This window comes from Anas acuta, chromosome 21 (assembly GCF_963932015.1).
Source record: "Anas acuta chromosome 21, bAnaAcu1.1, whole genome shotgun sequence".
In the NCBI taxonomy this organism is placed as follows: Eukaryota; Metazoa; Chordata; class Aves; order Anseriformes; family Anatidae; genus Anas; species Anas acuta.
Window position 1 is genome coordinate 4,175,786 of NC_088999.1, and position 18,984 is coordinate 4,194,769.

The window sequence follows — 18,984 nt, forward strand, 5'->3', positions numbered from 1 at the left end:
AGCGGGGGGGTGAGGCCGGGAGGGGTGCACGGAGGGGTTCCGCACCCTGGGTCCCCGGTGCCGCGGACGGAGCCCCCCGCGCCCTGCTGGTGCCCCGGGACGGCGCCTGCTGGGGGGGGGAAATGCTGAGGGGGGGGGCACCGGGGGCTCTTCGCCTTTAACGGGCGGGCGGGCGGCGCTGCCCACGTCACGGCGGCGGGGAGGGAGCGAGCGGGCGGGCGGGCAGAGGGAGAAACTCCCCGGTGCAGCCCCCGCCGGCCTGCAGGGGATGGGGCGCTGAGCCGGGCCCCGGGAACCCCGGCACCCCCCGGCACCCCCCGGCACCCCCCGGTACCCCCCGGCCACCCCCAGCCCCCCCACTGCCCCCCGAGGGCTCCGGGACGCTCAGCAGCTTCCCCGGTGCGCGCTCCCCGTGCGCCCCCGGTGCGCTCCCGGTGCGCTCCCGGCTCAGCCCCCGGTGCCCCCCGCCCGGTGCCCCCCCCCGGTGCCCCCCCCCCGGTGCCCCCCCCTCGGTGCCGCCCGCACCATGCCCGAGCAGATCAGCGTGGCCGAGTTCCTGGCCGTGACCGGCGAGGACCTGAGCTCCCCGGCTGCCACCGCCTTCGCCTCCAAGATGCAGAAGTGCCGGGGGGCGGTGGGGGCTCTGGAGGAGGTGAGCGGGGCTGGGGGGAGGCTGGGGCTGCGCTTCCCCCTGGGGACACCCCCTGCGCCCCTATCCCAAAGCCTCGGGCACCCTGCAGTGAGCTGGCCCTGCAGCGAGCACCCACCTCTCCTCCTTGGGTTTCTATTTCTTGGGGTCCCCCCTGCGCCCCGCTTTGCTCCGAGCCCCCCCGGGATGCTGGCCCTGGTTTGTGTCACTCGCTGCAGCTCGCCCCCGTTTTCATTTTTTACTTCTGCCCAGGGCTCAGCCGCTGCCGGCGTCGTCTCCGATGGCTCGGCGGAAAGAGGAACCCGGAAGGTTTTTTGGGGGGCTGCTGTTTGTGCTGCCCCTCTCCGAGCGCTCAGGGATGCGGGGCTTGGAGCCCGGCGCTCGCCCTGAGCCGCTGCTTCGGGACCCTCCAGCCGGGGCGGCCGTTTCCATCCCCCGCCCCACCACGCATTTTCTTGGGGCCAAGGCCTGCAGAAACGGGCAAAACCTCGCCGTTCCAGCTGGTTTCGTTTCCAGCTCTGGGTGCTGCCCAGGGGCTGGCTCCGTCCCCAGGGCTGGGCTCAGCATCGGCCCCGTGGCTCAGGGCTGGGAGCTGCTGCACCCTGAGGGGCTGCGGTGTCCCTGGGGGGGTCCCGTCGCTATTAAAGCCGGGGTGGGATTTTTAACCCCCCCAGAAGCCCCAGCAGCATTGGCGGGGCTGGAGCAGGGTTGGCAGGGTGCATTTATCCCCCTCTCCCCGCTCCTGCCTCCAATAGAGGCTGTTTCCAGCTGGTCCCGCGTCCTTTGCCAATTCCTCTTAGCGCAGGAATGGCTTTGAAGGGGAGCCAGAGCTCGTGGGGCCGGCGCGGGCCCCCTCGGAGCCCCGGGGGCAGCGGGAAGGGAGCCCCCCAGGCTGGAAACCCAGCACCCGATGGTGCTGAGCATCCCGGGCCCCGCCAGCACGTGCTCTCCCCTGGCTCTGGCTCTTTCTCTCGGCCGGGAAGGGGGAGGCAGCTCCAGGCAGGAGGAAGCGGCAGGAATTTCGTTTGGCTGCTCGGCTTCCCTGGGGAGGCTGAAATTTAGGGGAAGGGGGACGGGGATTTGGGGGGGGGGGTCGCTTGGGAACGTTCCAGCGAGCGTGGCTGAGCGCTGAGACCTCTGACAGCAGCTCGGGTCTTTGGGGAAGAGCGGCCGGGGGGGCACGTGTCTGCCAGGGGGCTGCGGGGACCCTCGGGGGAGCCGAAAGGCAGCCAGGCCTTCGGCACCCAGCGCCCCGACGGAGGGGAAGAGGGAAATCCAAACAAACAAGCCCCAGCCCCGCGCCACCGGCTGATCCTCGACGGGGCGATAGCATCAGGCAAGGAAAATAAACAGCGGCTGCTTTGGGAGGGGGGAGCCCGGGGGGGGGCTGGGGCTTTGTGTCACCGCCTGTCCCTGCCCTGCATCCACGCTGCTGCTTTGGGAAGCCCGAGGGTGCTGAGTGCTGGTGTCTGCTGGGAGGGGGCAGCGCGACCCCCCCCCAGGCACCCCAAAGCTGTGCCGGAGCCGGGTGCTGAGGGCAGGAGCCCGTGGGGCCACCGAGGTCCTCCCAGGTGGCCGAAGCTGCCCCGTGCCTCAGTTTCCCCCATGGGATTACAAGGGGCTGCCCCCTCCTGGGGGTCTCGCATGGCTTTGGGGTGCTGGGGGCTGGAGCCGCATCCCGTGGGGCTGAGAAATCAAATCGGGACGAGGCACAGGGAGGGGACCCGAGGGTCTCCAGTGTGGTGGCCGCATCCTGCGCTGCCCCACGGCAGGGTAAACACGGCGTCCTGCCGTGCTCTGCCCTTTGCACCCGGAGTGGCCGCGTCCTGCCCCGGCAGCAGCGCCGCCCCCAGCCCCCAGCCCCATCCCCGGGCGGCACGGAGAGGGGGGGGGCTGAAGAATGGCCCCCATTGAGCCGGGCGAGGAGCAGTGCTCGGGGTCCCCGGGTGGCCGCGGTGCAGGTGCGGGTCCGTCCCTCCCGCTGTCCCCATAGGGGATCCCTTGTCACCGCCACCCGCTGTGCCGATGTGACCCCTTCTTGGGGTTGTCCCCAGTCCCCTCTCGGTGCTGCCCCACCTCCAGCATCCTTCTGGGCCGTGCTCCTGGGGGGCTGCCCCATCCCGTGGCTCCGTTCCCTGGCTGAGCGGTGCCTGCGTGCGCCCAGAGCATCCCACCCTGCCTCAGTTTCCCCTTCCCGAGGCCGTGCCTGGCCAGTTTGCCCACCCAGGGCTGCTCTCGGGCAGCACCAAGGCCACCCTGGGGCAAAGTCATGCTTGGGGGCTCACGGCATCATCTGCTGCCCCCCCCCCCCGAGGCAGGAGGAGCCTCTGCCCCGCAGCACAGCTCTGGAGAGCCCGGGGCGCTGGATTTAGGGCACAGATGGGCACGGGAGGCTTCAGGGCACCCCAGCATCCTCCTCCTTGCTGAGAGACCCCCGAGAAGAGGGGGGGGGGTTGGCTTCTGCCCCCCCCCCCACTGCCTCGTCCCGGCCAAGGCTGCCGGGCAGCACCTCGTCCAAGGAGGGGCCTCGAGGAGAGAGGCGCCGGAGCCGGGCTGACCCCGCTGTCAGGAAATGGGCCTTGACATCAGCCCGAAAACCTTCGCTGGGAGAGCGAGAGAGAGCGAGAGAGAGCGAGAGAGAGCAAGAGAGAGCCTCTTTATTGTAATTCCTCGGCGGTTTCATCCCTCGCCCTGCTCCGTTCACGCCCTCCGAATATTTCCAGCCTGTTATCATGCCTCTGGTACCTGCAGCGCAGCCAAGGCGGCCTTAACTCTTTCCTGCTGGGTGCGTCTCCAGCTGCCTGAGCGGGATTGGGGTTGGGGTTTTGGGGTGTTTGCCCCTGTGCTTGGCAGATGGTGGCGGTGAGGGCCTCGTGCCCATGGCGAGGGACAGAGCGGGGACGGCGTCGGGGCATGGGGCTGGGGGCTGTAGCCAAGACCCTGCGTGGGTCAGAGGTTGCAGAAAGCTGTGCCCCATCTTCTGGGTAGGATTTGTGCCGTTTAGGTCCTTGCTGGGCATGGGCAGGATGCAGATTTTGGTTTTGGTTCTTCCATGCTGGGGACCTTTGTGCGCCTCGGGTGCCGTGCCCATCCCGGGGGACACGTGCTGGGCACGGCTGGCGCATCCGTGCTGCGTCACGGGGATGCCGTCCTCCTCCCCCTGCTTCAAACAACCCCCGGGAGAGCCACGGAGGCATTTTCACAGCTGCTGGGGGCTCCCAAACAGATGCTGCCCCCAACCCTCTCACCCCGTGCCACCGCCTCGCTCCGGCGTCACCTCCCCGGGGCGGTCGGGACCGTGGGGACCGCGGGGCTGCGGCATCCCCAGCACCGCTCCTGCACGGGGCCGGGTGCTTCCAGCTCCTGTCCCCGGGAGCTTGGCTGCTGCCCCGCACATCTGTGTGGCAGAGCAGGCACCCGGCCAAGGAGCCCTGTGTGGCCAGCGGGGCGGGGGGGGGGGGGAGCGGCCGCCCCCCTCCCTCGGCAGCGCTGACGGGGGTTTGTTCCTTTGCTTTCGCAGAGCCTGGACGGGGACCAAGCCGTGCTCCAGAGAATAAGGAAATATGTGAAAGCCATTCACGTCTCCGGGCTCAGTAAGTCGGGTTTCCAGAGCCGTTGGGCGGCCCCGGGCTGCCACGGTCACGTCCTCCCCCCCGGTGCCATCCGTGGGTGGTGGCCCTTGGGGACACGGGTGCTCGCAATGTGCTGGGGTGCTGAAAGCTGGGTGAAAAAGGGGGTGAAAATGTAAACTGAGAGTTTTTGGGGGGGTGCATAAGGAGCATTGCTGGTGTCCTGCTCTGCTCCAAAGGGACAGGGACGTGGGTGCGGGTGGGACCCGCGATGGGACCTCCTGAGGAAGGGGGTCCCGCAGGGCCACCGTGCCACCGTCCCCACCTCACTGTTGTCCCCCTGTGCAGCCCACGTGGATAACGAGGAGCAGTACAGCGAGGCCCTGGAGAATTTCGGCAACAACCACCTCTCCCAGAACAACCACGAGCTCTCCACCGGCTTCCTCAACCTGGCCGTCTTCACCCGCGAGGTCACCGCGCTCTTCAAGAACCTGGTGAGCCCCCGACCCCGCGGGGAGCAACCTCAGCCCTCTGCCCCCGTCCTGCTGGGGAAAATCTGCACCAGGCCTCAGGATTTGGGGCAGAGACCCCTCACGGCTGCCCTCCACCATGGCAGGAGGTCCCAAATCCCACCCCAGACTCGGGGATGCTCGCGGGCCACCCGACGCTGGATTTTCCAGCTCCCTCCCAGCTCTGCTGGGGACACCAGGGCTGCGATTTGCCGTGCGGTTGGGGCTGCTGGTTTGTTTTTTTTTTCTCCCCCTTTCTTTCTCTTTTTTTTTTTTTTCACATCTCTGATCTCGCTTGCCAAGAAGTAAATCAAAGCCACGCTGAGCGCGCAGCGGGGCCGTGGGGAGCCGCAGCCGCGCGGGAGGCAGCAGAGGCGGCTGGAGCCGTCCCCGCCGTGGGAGGGGGGGGCACGGCTCTTTTTGGGGTCTCTTTTCTCCAAACGCATCTTCTTGCTTCGATTTCTTGAGGCTGTAAGGGTTTGATAGCTTGGGGGGAGAGCTGGGCTTTGTGCTGGGTGGGATTTGGGGCATCCCCTGCTGGCTCCTCACTGCCCTCGGGTCCCTTTTGAAGCCCCCCCTAAAAAAAAAACAACAAAAAAAAGAGAATTTGTACCCTCTGGCTGTGCTGAAGGAGCAGGCTCCTTGCTGCTGCCCTTCCCCCAGCAGGAATTATTTCAGATTTCACGTCCTCCTCTCCCAGTTACCCCAGCCCGGGCCTCCCCGCTCCTCTCCTCCCCATCGCGCCCATCCCGGCCCGGCCGGAGCCCCGTGCTCCGGGGGGGGCTCCGTGGGGAAAACGTCGCGGGGAAGGAGCTGAACCGGTTCCCTGGGCGAGGGCAGTGCCCGCGCTGCGCCTCCCCTGTGCCACGTGCTGCAGGCGTGGGAACGGCTCCCCCTGCCCCAAACCCTCCCCAGCGGGATCCCGGCACCGCGCGCGCGGTGGAAGGATGGGATGCCCCGTTTCCCAGCTTTTTGGGGCTGGAGATGGGTTTCTCCCCCTGTGATGTTGGGGAGCAAAACCCCTCGGGAGACTTGGAGAGGAATTTTGGAGGGTTTTGCAGCCATGCGGTGTCCTCTCCGATGCAAAAGGTGTGCCCCCAGCATCGCCCCGGTGCCCAGCTGGGGTCACCCTACAATTGGGGGCTGCCCCATGGGGACCTCAGCGTTTGGGGTCAGACGGAGAGGCACCAGGATGGGAGCAGGCTCCCGTGTCCCCTCTGCTTTTGGGGACACCCCTGGCCCCCCAGCCCAGGGAGGGGACACTTTGGGAAGCCCTCCCTGACCTCAGGAGGTCCCAGCCCTGTGGTCCCTGCCTGGTCCCAACCCGGTGTCTGCGCCGTGCCGCGGGGAGGCCGGGGCCGGGGCCGGGGTGGTGATGGGGGGGAGCAGCTCCGGTTTTGGCAGCCGCGGCGCTGATGTGGTTTGTGGGAAGGGCCCCGCGTCAGACATCTTGCAGCCAGCTCCAGCAAGCCCCAGCCTGCCCCTGCCTGCAGCCAGCCCCATTTCCAGCCTCCTTAACCCTTACCGGGGCAGCGATTTTACTGGGGAGGGGGGCCCGAGGTTGGAAAGGTCGCGGAGCTCCCGCATCCCGACCTGTCCCGATGTGGGGACGCCCCTGGGGTGACCCCGTCCCCGTCTCTGCCCTTCCCAGGTGCAGAACCTGAACAACATCGTCTCCTTCCCCCTGGACAGCCTGCTGAAGGGGCAGCTGAAGGACGGCCGCCTGGTGAGTCCCCAGCCCTGCTTCCTGGGCTGCAGGGTCCCTGCATGGGGGCAAAACGCCACAGCCCTGGGGACACGGCTGGTGGCACGGAGCAAGGGGCAGAGACGCAGTGGGGACGTCCCCGCAGCAGGGGACGGGGCGCTGGCACAGCGATGCAAAGCAAAGCCCTCACTTTTGGGGCGCTGCTTTGGTGCCACCGGCTGCGTGCCCGTCCCTTGGCCACCCCTCACGGCTGCCATCCCCCCTCTCCTCTCGCTGCAGGACTCCAAGAAGCAGATTGAAAAGGCCTGGAAGGATTATGAGACCAAAGTGTAAGCGACCCCATGCCCGGAGCAAAATCCCCCTAATCCCCCCGTGCACGGAGGTGTTTGGTGCAGGGCTGCAGCCAGGCTCTGCGCCAGCCTCGGGGAGGTTTCCCCTGCCCCATCCCACCCCCCTGCCACCTCTGCAGCTCCCTGGGGACCCCCTTTTTGGGCAGGGCCGTCCCCAGGGTCCCCCCCAGTCTCGGGCAGGGCTGTCCCCGAGCCGTCCCCGTGCTGTCCCACAGGGGGAAGATGGAGAAGGAGAAGGAGCGCGCGCGCCTGGCGGGGGTCATCCAGGCGGAACCGTCGGCGGCGGAGCTGGCCGAGGACATGCAGAAGGAGCGGCGCCTCTTCCAGCTCCACATGTGCGAGGTGGGGGCTGTGCCGGGGGTCTCGGGGCTCTTTGGGGTCAGGGGGACGCAGGGGACCACTGTGGCCAGGGTGCTCAGTCCCTGTCCCCAGCACCAGAGCGGTCCCAGTGGGTGCAGCACGGGGCACTCGTCTGTCCCCGTGTGTCCCCGTGGGGTCCTGGCTCGGGGACCCTCCTGTCCCCCCCCTTTTGGGATGTGGGTGTAGGTGGGACACCCTGCAGGGAGCACCGGGCACTGCACCCACATCCTCCAGGTCCTGATCCTGCACCTCCCCTGCCAAACCAGGGGCTGGCATTTGGGGCAAAAGGCGATCCTTTTGGATAAACCCCTTGAAAGGCGCAGTTTATCTCTGCAGTTTGGCCCTACTGGCAAAAACAGAGATGCTCCCCAGGTCCCCACGCACACAGGGGGGCACAAGCGAAGGGCAGAGACCTGGTGCCAGCCCCCTCAGCCCCCCCGTTCCCGTCCCCGGGGCTCTCCCCCATCCCCTCCCCTACCCCCAGGGCTCCCGGGGTGCAAAGGGCAGGGTGTGCGGGGAGGAGGCAGCGCCGCAGCGGGGTCGGGGCTGCTGGCTGGGGCTGGGCCAGATGAGTCAGGGCTTTGAATAGCAGCTCTGTTAAATAAATACCAGCGCATGGAAACGGCCGGGGGGGGGGCTGCTCGCTTCCAGCAGCGCCTGCGCAAGGGCACCCGCCTGGAAGCGGGGCGCAGGGGGCTGGCACGCTCCTGCACGTGTGTGCACGCTCGTGTGCACGCGGTGTTTGCTGCTTTCGGGGTTGGGGGCGCATTGGGTTTCCACCCCAGGGGTGCTCGGTGGGGCGCAGCTCCTCGCCAGGGGGGGTCCCCTGGGTGGGTGGGCGCAGCGGGACCCCCAGCAGGGGTCTGGGCAGGGCAGTGCCCTGTCACCACCACCTCGGGGGCATCGGTGGCAGGGGGGCAGAGCCCCCTCAAAACCCCTTTACTCCTCCCCATGTGGCTCCTCGGCCACATTTGGAGCTGCCCCTCTCCATCCTGCTCCCCGACCCCTGGCGGCCCCCCCGGCAGAGGAGCTGTGGGGTCCCTCGGGGGGCTCCAGCACGCCCCGGGGCTGTCGGGCCGTGGAAAGCCCCTGCAGCTGGAACTTGGCCGCCTTCCCCTCTGCTCCTCTCCCAAAACATTTCGGGGGGGAGGCAGGGAGGAGGCCAGCATCCAGCTGTGCGGGGCTGAGGCTGCGCTCGCCCAGGGGAGGCTCCAGGCTCCTCTCCGTGCCTGGGGCTCTCCTGACCCAAGGGTCTGGGTCTTTTCCTGCAGGTGAGGGACAGGTTTGATGTACCAAACGATTCCGTTTTTATTTTTTTTTTTCCTTAAGCTGGCTCGGGCTCGGGTTATTTATTAACTCCAGAAGCACTCAGCAGCGGGAGAAGCGCGCCCGGCCGGGAACCCTGGAGGCACGCCTCGGCCCTTGAACTTTGCAGGGCTTGGAGCTCCTCCAGCTCCAGGTTTTTCGGAGGGTGGTCCCCGGAGGCTGCCTTCACGGCCGACCTCGTGGCTTCTTGAAGCCGAGCCAGCATCACAACCCTCCTGCCCACGCGGGGAAGGTTGGGGGGGGAGGGAGGATCGGTCCTGGTCCCCACCACCTAACCGGCTGCCTTCTGCCCTCCCCAGTACCTGCTGAAAGCCAGCGAGAGTCAGATGAAGCAAGGGCCGGATTTCCTGCAGAGCCTCATCAAGTTTTTCCATGCCCAGCACAAGTAGGTGGCTGTCACCCCCGGGAGCGCTCGGGGGGGGGGGGTTTGGGGACACCCCGCTCCCTGTCCTGGGGGCTGAGCGACCCCACAAGCTCCCAGGGAAGGTGCTGGGCAGGGCCCGACGCTGTCCGGTCGGGATTTTTGGCTCCGGGAGATGCAAACGTGTCCGTAAGGGCTGGGGGAAGGGGCTTGGCCGGGGATGGAGCCGATGATTTGGTTTCTGGATGGATTTCCAGGGATGAGTTCAGCCGAGTGGCTCCGTCGGTAGCCTCGGAGCTCGTAGCAAGGGCGTTTGGGGCAGGGGGAACGTCCCCCTCCTTCCCCTCCTTCCCTTGCACCCCTCCAGCTCTCAAGTGGGGAAACTGAGGCAGGGAGGGGGCGGTGGCACCCGGGGAAGGGACCCAAAGGGGCCAGGATCTGGCCTCAGCCCCAGTGAAGATCAGCTTGTAGCGAGCAAGAGGCCAACCCCGTGCCCCAAACACCCAAAATATTTGGGGTACCCGGACCCCACGGGCTGGATGTGGGCTCTGCAGCATCCCAGCAGCGAGGGAACTGCAGAGCCAGAGCAGCTCCCTGGGGTGTGTGTTGGGGGGGGGGCTGCTGCGTCCCCCCGCCACGCTTTCTCTAAATAAGCTCTTTTTTCCCCCCCGTTTTTCCCCATTTGCATCTTAATGGCGTGAAATCAATGCCCAGTTTCTTCCAAGACGGCTGGAAGGCTGCCCAGAACCTCTACCCCTTCATCGAGAAGCTGGCCGTGTCCCTCCACGCGGTGAGTCCCCCCAGCTCCCTCCCTGCCCGCCGCCACCTGGGACGCGTCCCCCGGGCCGTGTCCCCCCCCCGGGACACCGCGGTCCCCGCTCCTTTTCCAGCTCCACCAGGCGCAGGAGGAGGAGGTGAAGCAGCTGGCGCAGACCCGCGATTCCCTCCGCAGCATCCTGCAGCTGGACACCAAGGAGGTGACGGCAGCTGGAGGGGCGCCAGGGGAGGTGGCATGGGCTGGGGATGGGGGGCTGCGGAGGAGCAAAGGAGGGCGTCCGTGGGGGAGATTTGTAGGGAGGAGGAGATCTATAGGGTGATGGACTGCCATGGGAGGAGATCTGTAGGGTGGAGAGCATCAGTGAGAGGAGATGTGTAGGGAGGAGGAGATCTATAGGGTGATGGACATCCATAGGAGGAGATCTATAGGGTGGAGAACATCAATGAGAGGAGATCTATAGGGAGGAGGACATCCATGGGAGGAGATCTATAGGGTGAAGGACATTGATGAGAAGAGATATATAGGGAGGAAAACATCAATGGGAGATCTATAGGGTGGAGGGCATCAATGAGAGGAGATCTACAGGGATGAGGACATCCATGGAGGAGATCTATAGGGAGATGGACATCCATGGGAGGAGATCTGTAGGGTGGAGAGCATCAGTGAAAGGAGATCTGTAAGGTGGAGGGTATCAACGAGTCAATGAGAGGACATCTATAGGGTGGAGGACATCTATAGGGAGGAGGACATCCATGGAGGAGATCTATAGGGAGGAGAACATCAATAGGAGGAGGTCTATAGGGTGGAGGGCATCAGTGAAAGGAGGTCTATAGGGTGGAGAGCATCAACGAGACGAGATCTATAGGGTGAAGGACATTGATGAGAGGAGATCCTATAGGGAGGAAAACATCAATGGGAGGAGATCTATAGGGACAAGGACATCCATGGAGGAGATCTATAGGGAGATGGACATCCATGGGAGAAGGACGTCCATGGAGGAGATCTATAGGGAGGAGAACATCATGGGAGGAGATCTATAGGGTGGAGGGCATCAATGAGAGGAAATCTGTAGGGTGGAGGACATCTGTGGGAGGAGATCTACGGGGATGAGGACATCTGTAGGAAGAGATCTATAAGGTGATGGACATCCATGGGAGGAGATCTATAGGGTGGAGAACATCCATGGGAGGAGATCTATAGGGTGGAGAACATCAATGAGAGGAGATCTATAGGGTGGAGGGCATCAGTGAAAGGAGGTCTGTAGGGTGGAGGGCATCAATGAGAGGAGATCTATGGGGATGAGGACATCTGTGGAGGAGATGTATAGGGAGATGAACATCCATGGGAGAAGGATGTCCATGGAGGAGATCTACAGGGAGGAGAACATCAATGGGAAGAGGTTTATAGGGAGGAGAACATCATGGGAGGAGATCTATAGGGTGGAGGGCATCAATGAGAGGAGATCTGTAGGGTGGAGGACATCTGTGGGAGGAGATCTACAGGGATGAGGACATCTGTAGGAGGAGATCTGTAGGGTGGAGGAGCACATCAATGAAAGGAGACCTCTAGGGAGGAGGGCATCCGTGGGAGGACACCTACAGGGAGGGGGACATCCATGGGAGCAGGGCAGGGGGGGGGATGCTCAAAGGGGATGGAGGTCTCTGACTCCATAACGAGGTCCCCCAGGGGCAGGGCCACTTCTGCCCCTCTCCCGTTGCTTTCTAAATGCCTTTTTTTTTTTTTTTCCTTTTTCTGGTGAGCTCAGGAAAACCTGAGCAGGAAGAACTCCGGCAGCGGCTACAGCATCCACCAGCACCAAGGGAACAAGCAGTACGGGACGGAGAAGTCGGGGTTCCTGTACAAGAAGAGCGATGGGTGAGGGTGGGCGTTACCCCAGCTCGGGAGCCCCCTGGGGGACACTTTTGGGTGAGGGTTTGGGGCCGTTTGGGTGAGGTTTTGGGGCCGTTACGCAGACCTTTGGGTGCTGTCGGTCCCGTCTGGACTTCAGGAGGTCTAAAGGCTTGGAGAATCCCATTTTCCCATGGCTGGAGGTGGTGTTCGGGGTGGGCGGGTGTCCAGCAGGCTCTGAGCTCCACGTGGTGCTCCCCTGGGAGCCCTGACCCCAAATGTGGGTCCCCGGGAACCCAGCACCGGGTTCACCCCGAGCCGTCCTGGTGATGTGGGGGCAGAAACGCCCTATTTCCTGGGCATGGGGGCAGAAATCATCCTGCTGGGATGGGTCAGGGGGAAAAAATAACTCTTATAGCCCCAAAGGGGTCTCCAGCGAGTTGGAGGAAGCGCGACCCTAAATCCCAAAGCCTCTCCAGGGGCTGCTGGGGGGCGGTTTGGGGTGGGTGGACGTGGTCAGGGATGCGCGGTGGGTCCTCACCCCTCCTGCTCTGGCTCAGGATCCGCAAAGTGTGGCAGAAGAGGAAGTGTGGGGTGAAGTACGGCTGCCTGACCATCTCCCACAGCACGGTGAGGGAACCGGGGGGACCTTCATCCCCGTGGTCACCCCGGGGTGCTGCCGGCACGTACCCCCTGGCACAGACCCCACAGGGGTACCTGGCTGTGCGCCCCGAGCTGCAGAACCCTTTTTTTGCCATCCCCTGCTGGGTGCTGCCCCAAAACCCACCCAGCTCCGTGTCCCCTGCCCTTTGGGGACGTGACCTCAGCTGTAGGGCTTTTCCCCGAGCACCCCACACATGCCCCGAGCAGCAAAGCAAGCTCCCAGCTTGGGGTGTCCCTAGCAGGGGGTCCCTCGCCCCTCGCGTTTGCTGCGTGCCGGTGGGATGGGGGCTTTAGTGGGGGTTTTAGGGGGGGGTTTAGGGGAGCGTTGAGGCTGCAGAGGAGGCCAAAGGGACTTGCGGTGATTTTGGGGTGGGGGTGCTGCCATCTGGGGGCAGAGGCTGCAAGGTGCAGCCCCGGTCCCAGCCCCGTTCTGCAAAGGGAAGACGCAGGGAAGGGGTTGGAGAGGTGCTGGACCCTCTGCGCGCCCCAAAAGCGACCCTCTGGGGACCTCCCCTAACCCCGCTGCGTCCCCCTGCCCTACAGATAAACCGCCCCCCCGTCAAGCTGAACCTGCTGACATGCCAGGTGCGGCCCCACGCCGAGGAGAAGAAATGCTTCGACCTGGTGACGCGTGAGTGCCCCCGCTCCGTGTCCTCGTGGGTCTGGTTTAGGGTCCTGGGGACAGACCCCGGGTGGGTATCCCGGGGCGGGAGGGGTGCACATGATTTTTTTTTTTATGGAGGAAGGACAAAGCCTGCAGGGTGCTGGCTGCCTCGAGCTCCAGACGAGAGGTGGCAGCAGGGTGTCGGGAGAGCGATGCGCGGCGATTTTTTAGCAAAAAAAAAAGTAGCTCCATCCCCTTCCTGCACCCTGCTGCAAATTGATCCTAAACGCCCCGTCCCAGCCCTTTTCTGCATTTTTTTTTTGTGTTCCTAAATGCTCACCCGTGTCCCCATCCCTGCAGACAACAGGACGTACCACTTCCAAGCCGAGGACGAGCAGGAGTGCGTGGTGTAAGTGCCGGGGCCGTCCCCACCCCACCCCACGCGAGCGCGCAAAACTCCACGGGGCTTAAACCCCCCCGTGGCTGCACCCCGAGCCCCGCACGGTGCCGGCCCCGGTGCGTCCCCCACGAGGCCGCCCGGCTCTGCTCCCCCTGCCCAGGTGGGTTTCGGTGCTGCAGAACAGCAAGGACGAAGCCCTGAGCAACGCCTTCAAGGGCGAGCCCAACGGCGGCGCAGCCTCGGCGGGCGGCGCGGCGGACGGCGGCGTGCAGGAGCTCACCAAGCTGGTGATCAGCGAGGTGAAGAACATGCCCGGCAACAAGCAGTGCTGCGACTGCGGGGCCCCGGGTAGGTTGGGGATCCGGGGTGTGGGATGCAGCGGGATGGAGGTGGTAGGGGGCCGGGGGGTGATGCTGAGCCCCCCCATCCCGCTGCGCCCTGCAGACCCCACGTGGCTCTCCACCAACCTGGGCATCCTGACGTGCATCGAGTGCTCCGGCATCCACCGGGAGCTGGGTGTGCATTATTCCCGCATCCAGTCCCTCACCCTGGATGTCCTCAGCACCTCCGAGCTGCTGGTAAGCGGCTCCCTGATCCCGGAGGGCTGGAATCTGCCGGGAATCGTCCTCGGCTCGGGGGCTCGGGGGCTCCCCAACCTCCTGGGTGCGGGTTTTAACCCTCCTCCTCCTCCTCCCTCCTGGTCTCTTACCAGCTGGCCTCGGTTTCCCCCCAGCTGCAGATTTCTGCCCCTAGCATGGTGCTCTAGGGATTCAGGGGGGGCTCTGGGAAGTGATTGCTAATGGGGGGGAAGATGCTGGCAGCCCCCCAGGACCTGCTCCCTGCTCCAGCAAACTGCTGGGAGAAAGGCTCATCCCTGGGGGAGATGGGGGGGTGGCAAGGTGCTGGCTGGATCCGGTGGATTCCCCTCTCCATCCCTCCACGATGGGGATGGGACATCCCAGGGCAAGCCCGGCCAGGATTTTGGGGAGGGGGGGTGGCCCCTCTGTGCCCAGGGCTCGTCTCCCCCTGCCCCTCTCGCCACAGCTGGCCGTCAGCGTGGGGAACACCCGCTTCAACGAGATCATGGAGGCCACGCTGCCCACGCAGGACTGCCCTAAACCCTCGGCCAGCAGCGATATGTGAGTTCCTAAATCCTTGGGGGGGGGGGGGGGGCACAGAGCGGGCTGGGGAGGGGGGCTCCGTGTCCCCATCATCCCCACCCCGAGGACTGGGGGCTCACCGGTGCCATCACCTGGACATCAGGACCTGCACCTCTCGCAGAGCTTCCCCCCAAAAAAATCCAACTGTGGGAGGGGGGCTCTGTGCGAGGCGTGGGGGTGCCCTCTGATGCCTCCCCCCCCCCCTGCAGGAGCGCACGCAAGGAGTACATCGTGGCCAAGTACATGGAGCGGCGCTACGTGCAGCGGGGGGGCCGCGACGAGCCCCACCGCCTCTGGGACGCCATCCGCACCCGCGACCTCCTGGCGCTGCTGCAGGCATTCGCCGAAGGGCACGATCTGGCCAAGCCCCTGGTGACCCCCGAGGGCCAGGTGAGCCCTCCGGGAGCCCCCCCCCGCGAGGGATTCGCTCAGCCTGGGGGGTGTTTTGGGGTCCCTGGGCTCAGCGGTGCTGTCCCCTCCTGCCGGCAGGACGCGGGCGAGCTGGCGCTGCACGTGGCCGTGCGCTACGCCGACAGATCGTCCCTGCCGCTGGTGGACTTCATCATCCAAAACGGGTACGGCCAGCTGGGGTCACACCACTTGTGGTGTCCCGGTGGTGTCCCCGAGGTGCTCGGGTGTCCCCATGAGGATGGGGAGCGGTGCTTGCATTCTTTGGAGCTGTCGCTGCTGCGCGCAGGGGGACGCTGGACCGGGTGACGCAGGACGGGAACACGGCTCTGCACTACGGCGCGCTCTACAACCAGCCCAACTGCCTCAAGCTGCTCCTGAAGGGCAAAGCGGCGTTCAGCACGGGTACGGGGACAGGGTTTAGGGCTGGAAGGAAAGGGGGGGGACATGGGGCCGAGCCCTGTCCCCGCGGAGCAGCCGGGATCTGTCCCCATCCCTCCCTCGCGCAGTGAACGCAGCCGGAGAGACGGCGCTGGACGTGGCGAGGAGGCTGAAGCACAGCGAGTGCGAGGAGCTGGTAGGTGGGGTGGGGGCTGATGCTGGGGTGGGGGGGCACCCTGGAGCTGGCCACCCCCCCGCTGACACCCCCGCGTCCCCCAGCTGGAGCAGGCGCAGGCGGGGAAGCTCTCGCTGCAGGTCCACGTGGATTACGACTGGGAGCCCCCCCAGGAGTACACCTACGACAGCGAGGACGAGCTGGAGGAGAAGGTGCCCAGGGGACGGTGGCAAGGGGGGGGGGGACAGGGCCAGACCCTGCACCCCCACCAACGGGACGGGGCAGGGGGCAGGAGGGGGCTGCAGGGGGTGCGGGGGGGCCCCCGGCAGCTCCGTGTCCGGGTGTGTGCCCCCAGGTGAGCCCCCTCCAGCGCTCCTTCAAGGGCTCCTCGCCGCTGGCCGCCAGCCCCCCCCCCGCCGCCGCCCCCGCCTGCCCCCAGGGCCGCTGGAGCTGCATGGGGATGGACATCACCAACAAGACCTACGAGACCATCCTGGTGCCCTCGCGTCCTGCCCCCCGCCGGGCGCACAGCGAGGAGATGCCCCCCCCGCTGCCCCTCAAAAACCCCACGCGGGGCGGCCCCCGCCCCAAACCCGGCCCCAGCCCCACAGGTTAGTCTCGGGGGGGGCCACGTGCTGTGGGATGCTCGTGGGGCGCCTCAGTGTCCCCATTGTGTGTGTCCCCCCCCCAGAGCGCCCCGAGCTCCACCGGCAGGCGTCGGAGCCGCACTTCTCAGGGCTGGCGGAGGCCCCCCCCGGGCAACGCAGCCTCTCCTCTTCCTCCTCCTCTTCCTCCTCCGTGGGGGCTCTGGATGGTGCGGCTGCGTCCCCCCCCGGCACCCGCAGCCCCCCCGAGGCGCGGCGGGCAGCGTACTGGGAGACCCGCTCGGAAACGGAGAGCGGGGCCGCGCGGAGGGGGGGGCCGGAGCTGAGTCCCCCCCCCGTGCAGCCCCCGCCGGGAGGCCTGGCCCCCGATGTCACCCCCGTCAAGTTCGGGTAGGGGTCCCCCAAAACTCAGGGGAGGCGTTGAGGGGGGGGGAGGTGGTTGTGGGGTGCTGGTGGGAGGAACCCTAAATTGTCCCTGGGGGTGTCAGAGCAAAGCCCCCCCCCCCCCAGCCAGCCTGGAGCCCCCCCAGGGATGGGGACAGAGGAGGGGACAGGGGCACCGTGGGGAGGGGGGGCTGTCCCTAGAGGTGACACGGATCCCTTGGGGGGGACACCGATACCGAGACCCACTGGAAGTTACCAAATTTTATTTTTTCCCCCCCCATTTTGGGATTTGTGGTGGGATGCTTTGAGGAAGGGTGGGGGCTGCTGGTGGCTGTCAAAGGGCCCCCCCCCGTGAGCACCCGGTGGGCTGTGGGTGGCACCCTGCTCCCTTGGGTGTCCCGGGGGGGAACCCAACAGCACCGAGACCTTGTGGGGAGGGGGACGGGGTGCCGGGGGGGGGGGGGCTGACTCTGCCCCTGCTGCCCCCGGTAGCTCGGAGAGCACCCGCTCGTACCGGCGCATCAGCGGGGTGGCCACCAAAGCCGGCTCAGCCGCCCCCCCCCAGAGCCCCGAGGACCCCGCTCCCAGCAAGGTGCCCCCCGTGCCCATGCCCCGGCGCTTCGCTCCGGTAGGTGGCACAATTTGGGGTGGGGGGGCTTGGGGGGGGGGGGTGGTTGTTGGGGGGGGGGAGCTTTGGGGACACCTCTCCGTGCCCAAGCATCGCTGCAGCTCTTGTCCCAGGGGGGTGGATGGAGGTGTTGGGGGGGGGTCACAGCCCCTGGGGTGGGTTTGGGGGGGGGCTGGCTGCTCCCCCCCCTCCTCGCTGACCCCGTTCCTCGTGCAGGCCAAGGGGAGGCAGAAGCGGGTGAAGGCGGTGGCTGACTGCAAGGGGGACAAGGCGCGGGAGCTGACCTTCTCCAAGGGCGAGGTGATCGTGGTGACGCGGGAGGAGGACGAGCAGAGCTGGGTGAGCCCCCCCGGGGCACGGCCCCCCTGGGGCACGGCCCCCCCCCTTCTCCCCCTGCTCATTTTGGGGGGCCACAGATGGGCACCCCCCACCCCATCTGTGCTGGCGGTGGTCACCCCAGGCTGCCGGTGCCACCCCACAAGGGCTCGTGGCCATCGGTCCCCGCCTTCCTCCCCCTCGCCCCCCACCCTAGGACCCCCCCCCACCCCCTGACACCCCTCTTTGCCCCCCCAGGTCGGCTTCATCGAGGGCGACGGCTCCCGCACCGGTGTCTTCCCCGCCAGCTTCGTCCACCTCTTGCAAGACTGACTGGGTCCCCCCCCCGCTGCCCGTTTTGTCCCCGTCCCCTGGGGGCTGGGGGCGCACGGGGCGGGCTGGGAGCTGGAGCCGGACCCCCCCCCGGCCCCTCTCTGCCCTCGCCCCTTTCCATGGGGCCCCGGGTGCTGCAGCCCCTGGTATGGGACCGGGTGGCTGCTGCCCTCCCAGGGGACGTGGGGACCCCCGGGTTGGGACCCTCACCCCCTGGGTGGTGGTTTTGGGGAGCCCAAGGGCTGCCACCCCCCCCGCTGAAATCACCTGCACCCTGCGGGGAGGTTTTGGTGCCCCGTCCGTGTCCTTTTGTGGGCTCTGCCCATCCCGGGGGCTTTCTCCTTCCCTGTCAGCAGGGATTTGGGGCTGGGGGGGGCGCGCTGGGTGCCCCCCACCCTCCTCCGCTGGGTGGGCGCAGAGCCCCCGTGCCTGTTCTCCAGGGGGGGGGCTGCGATGCACCGCCTGGTTTTCTCCTCTACCACAACTGTGAAGCATTGGGGATTGGTAGGGAACAAAAAAAGGGCTTTTTATTCATCATTTTGGGGGGGTTGGAGGGTCTGCGGCCACGTCCTGCCCCCCTTCCCCGGGCTCTGAGAGCCCCCCCAGGGCAGCGGGGTTTGGAAATGCCCCAAAACTCCCCCAGCCTGGGACCACTGCTCCTTGGGTGCCTGGGGTCGGCGCGGGCAGCACCGTGTCCCCATGTCCCCGTGTCCCTCACCGGGCGGGTGCTGGTCACCGCCTGGCCCTGGGGGGGGCTCCTGGGGCCATCCTGCAGCCCCCTTTTGGGACCAACGCTGCCCCGTGTCGCTGTCCCTCGGGAGCCGCCGGCCCCTGTGGGTTATCCTCGTCCGCGTCTCAGCCAGTGGCCTGGTGTGTTTGTTTTTAATGTTCTCCCTTTCCAATTTCTAATAAAACCACCCGTTTTTGTAAGCTGTGGGCTGTGTGCATGGGGTCCCCATCCCCTGCCCGTCGGGGACACGACGGGGTGGCAGCGGGTGGCCCCGTGCTGGTGGGGACGGAGGGTGCATCCAGGTCCCCCCCCAGCCTTGCGTTTGGCCACGAGGGCGCACCCCAAACTCCCCAGGATGGATCCAGCCCAATTCTGCTCCCAGCCACTGGGGTCCCGGCAGTGCCAGCACCACCGCAGCACCGTCAGCCCTGGCACAGCACCAGAGCCAGGATCCCTGGGGGATCTCAGAGCCGCTGCTGGCACGGGGACACCGCTGGCATGGGGACACCGCTGGCATCGCCTCCGGTCTGGGCCGAGCGCTCTGCATCGTGCAACGCTGGCGGCGCGTTGCGTCCAGCCTTCTGGCCCCAGGCAGCCCCAGCCCAGCCCCAAAACCACGTCCCAGGGCTCTCCCGCTGTCACCACTGGGTTGAACCCCCTTGTTGGTGGCTCCCCCGTCCCCCACGAGCCCCCCGTGCGCTGGCACCGAAGGGCGCTGCGTCCCCCCGCCGTGCGCCTCCCCC

At 66.5% G+C, this 18,984-nt stretch overlaps 1 protein-coding gene and 1 long non-coding RNA gene across 2 annotated transcripts; one reads left to right on the forward strand and one right to left on the reverse strand.

Annotated features, from left to right (window-relative positions):
• The first annotated feature begins 223 nt into the window (after window positions 1-223).
• On the forward strand, window positions 224-18,441 carry ASAP3 (ArfGAP with SH3 domain, ankyrin repeat and PH domain 3). The gene is made up of 26 exons (XM_068658019.1): window positions 224-652; window positions 4,170-4,242; window positions 4,567-4,712; window positions 6,379-6,453; window positions 6,712-6,761; window positions 6,998-7,124; window positions 8,768-8,853; window positions 9,544-9,619; window positions 9,720-9,806; window positions 11,373-11,482; window positions 12,016-12,085; window positions 12,662-12,749; window positions 13,083-13,131; window positions 13,283-13,470; window positions 13,567-13,700; window positions 14,167-14,261; window positions 14,492-14,672; window positions 14,772-14,857; window positions 14,980-15,095; window positions 15,200-15,267; window positions 15,351-15,458; window positions 15,602-15,857; window positions 15,938-16,241; window positions 16,728-16,863; window positions 17,080-17,202; window positions 17,437-18,441. The coding sequence occupies exons 1-26, from the start codon at window positions 527-529 to the stop codon at window positions 17,509-17,511; spliced, it is 3,033 nt and encodes a 1,010-aa protein (XP_068514120.1). The 5' UTR covers window positions 224-526; the 3' UTR covers window positions 17,512-18,441.
• LOC137843135 (uncharacterized) lies at window positions 11,045-11,447 on the reverse strand. Its single transcript, XR_011089381.1, has 2 exons — window positions 11,203-11,447; window positions 11,045-11,089 (listed from the first exon to the last, which is right to left on the reverse strand). It is a non-coding gene; the product is annotated as an uncharacterized lncRNA (long non-coding RNA).
• Window positions 18,442-18,984: the final 543 nt, after the last annotated feature.

Coding starts and splice junctions, on each gene's coding strand:
- ASAP3 (XM_068658019.1), top strand. CDS start 527: ATGCCCGAGCAGATCAGCGTGGCCGAGTTCCTGGCCGTGACCGGCGAG. Junction 12,086..12,661: donor TGACCATCTCCCACAGCACG/GTGAGGGAACCG, acceptor CCTGCCCTACAG/ATAAACCGCCCCCCCGTCAA. Junction 15,268..15,350: donor ACAGCGAGTGCGAGGAGCTG/GTAGGTGGGGTG, acceptor CGCGTCCCCCAG/CTGGAGCAGGCGCAGGCGGG.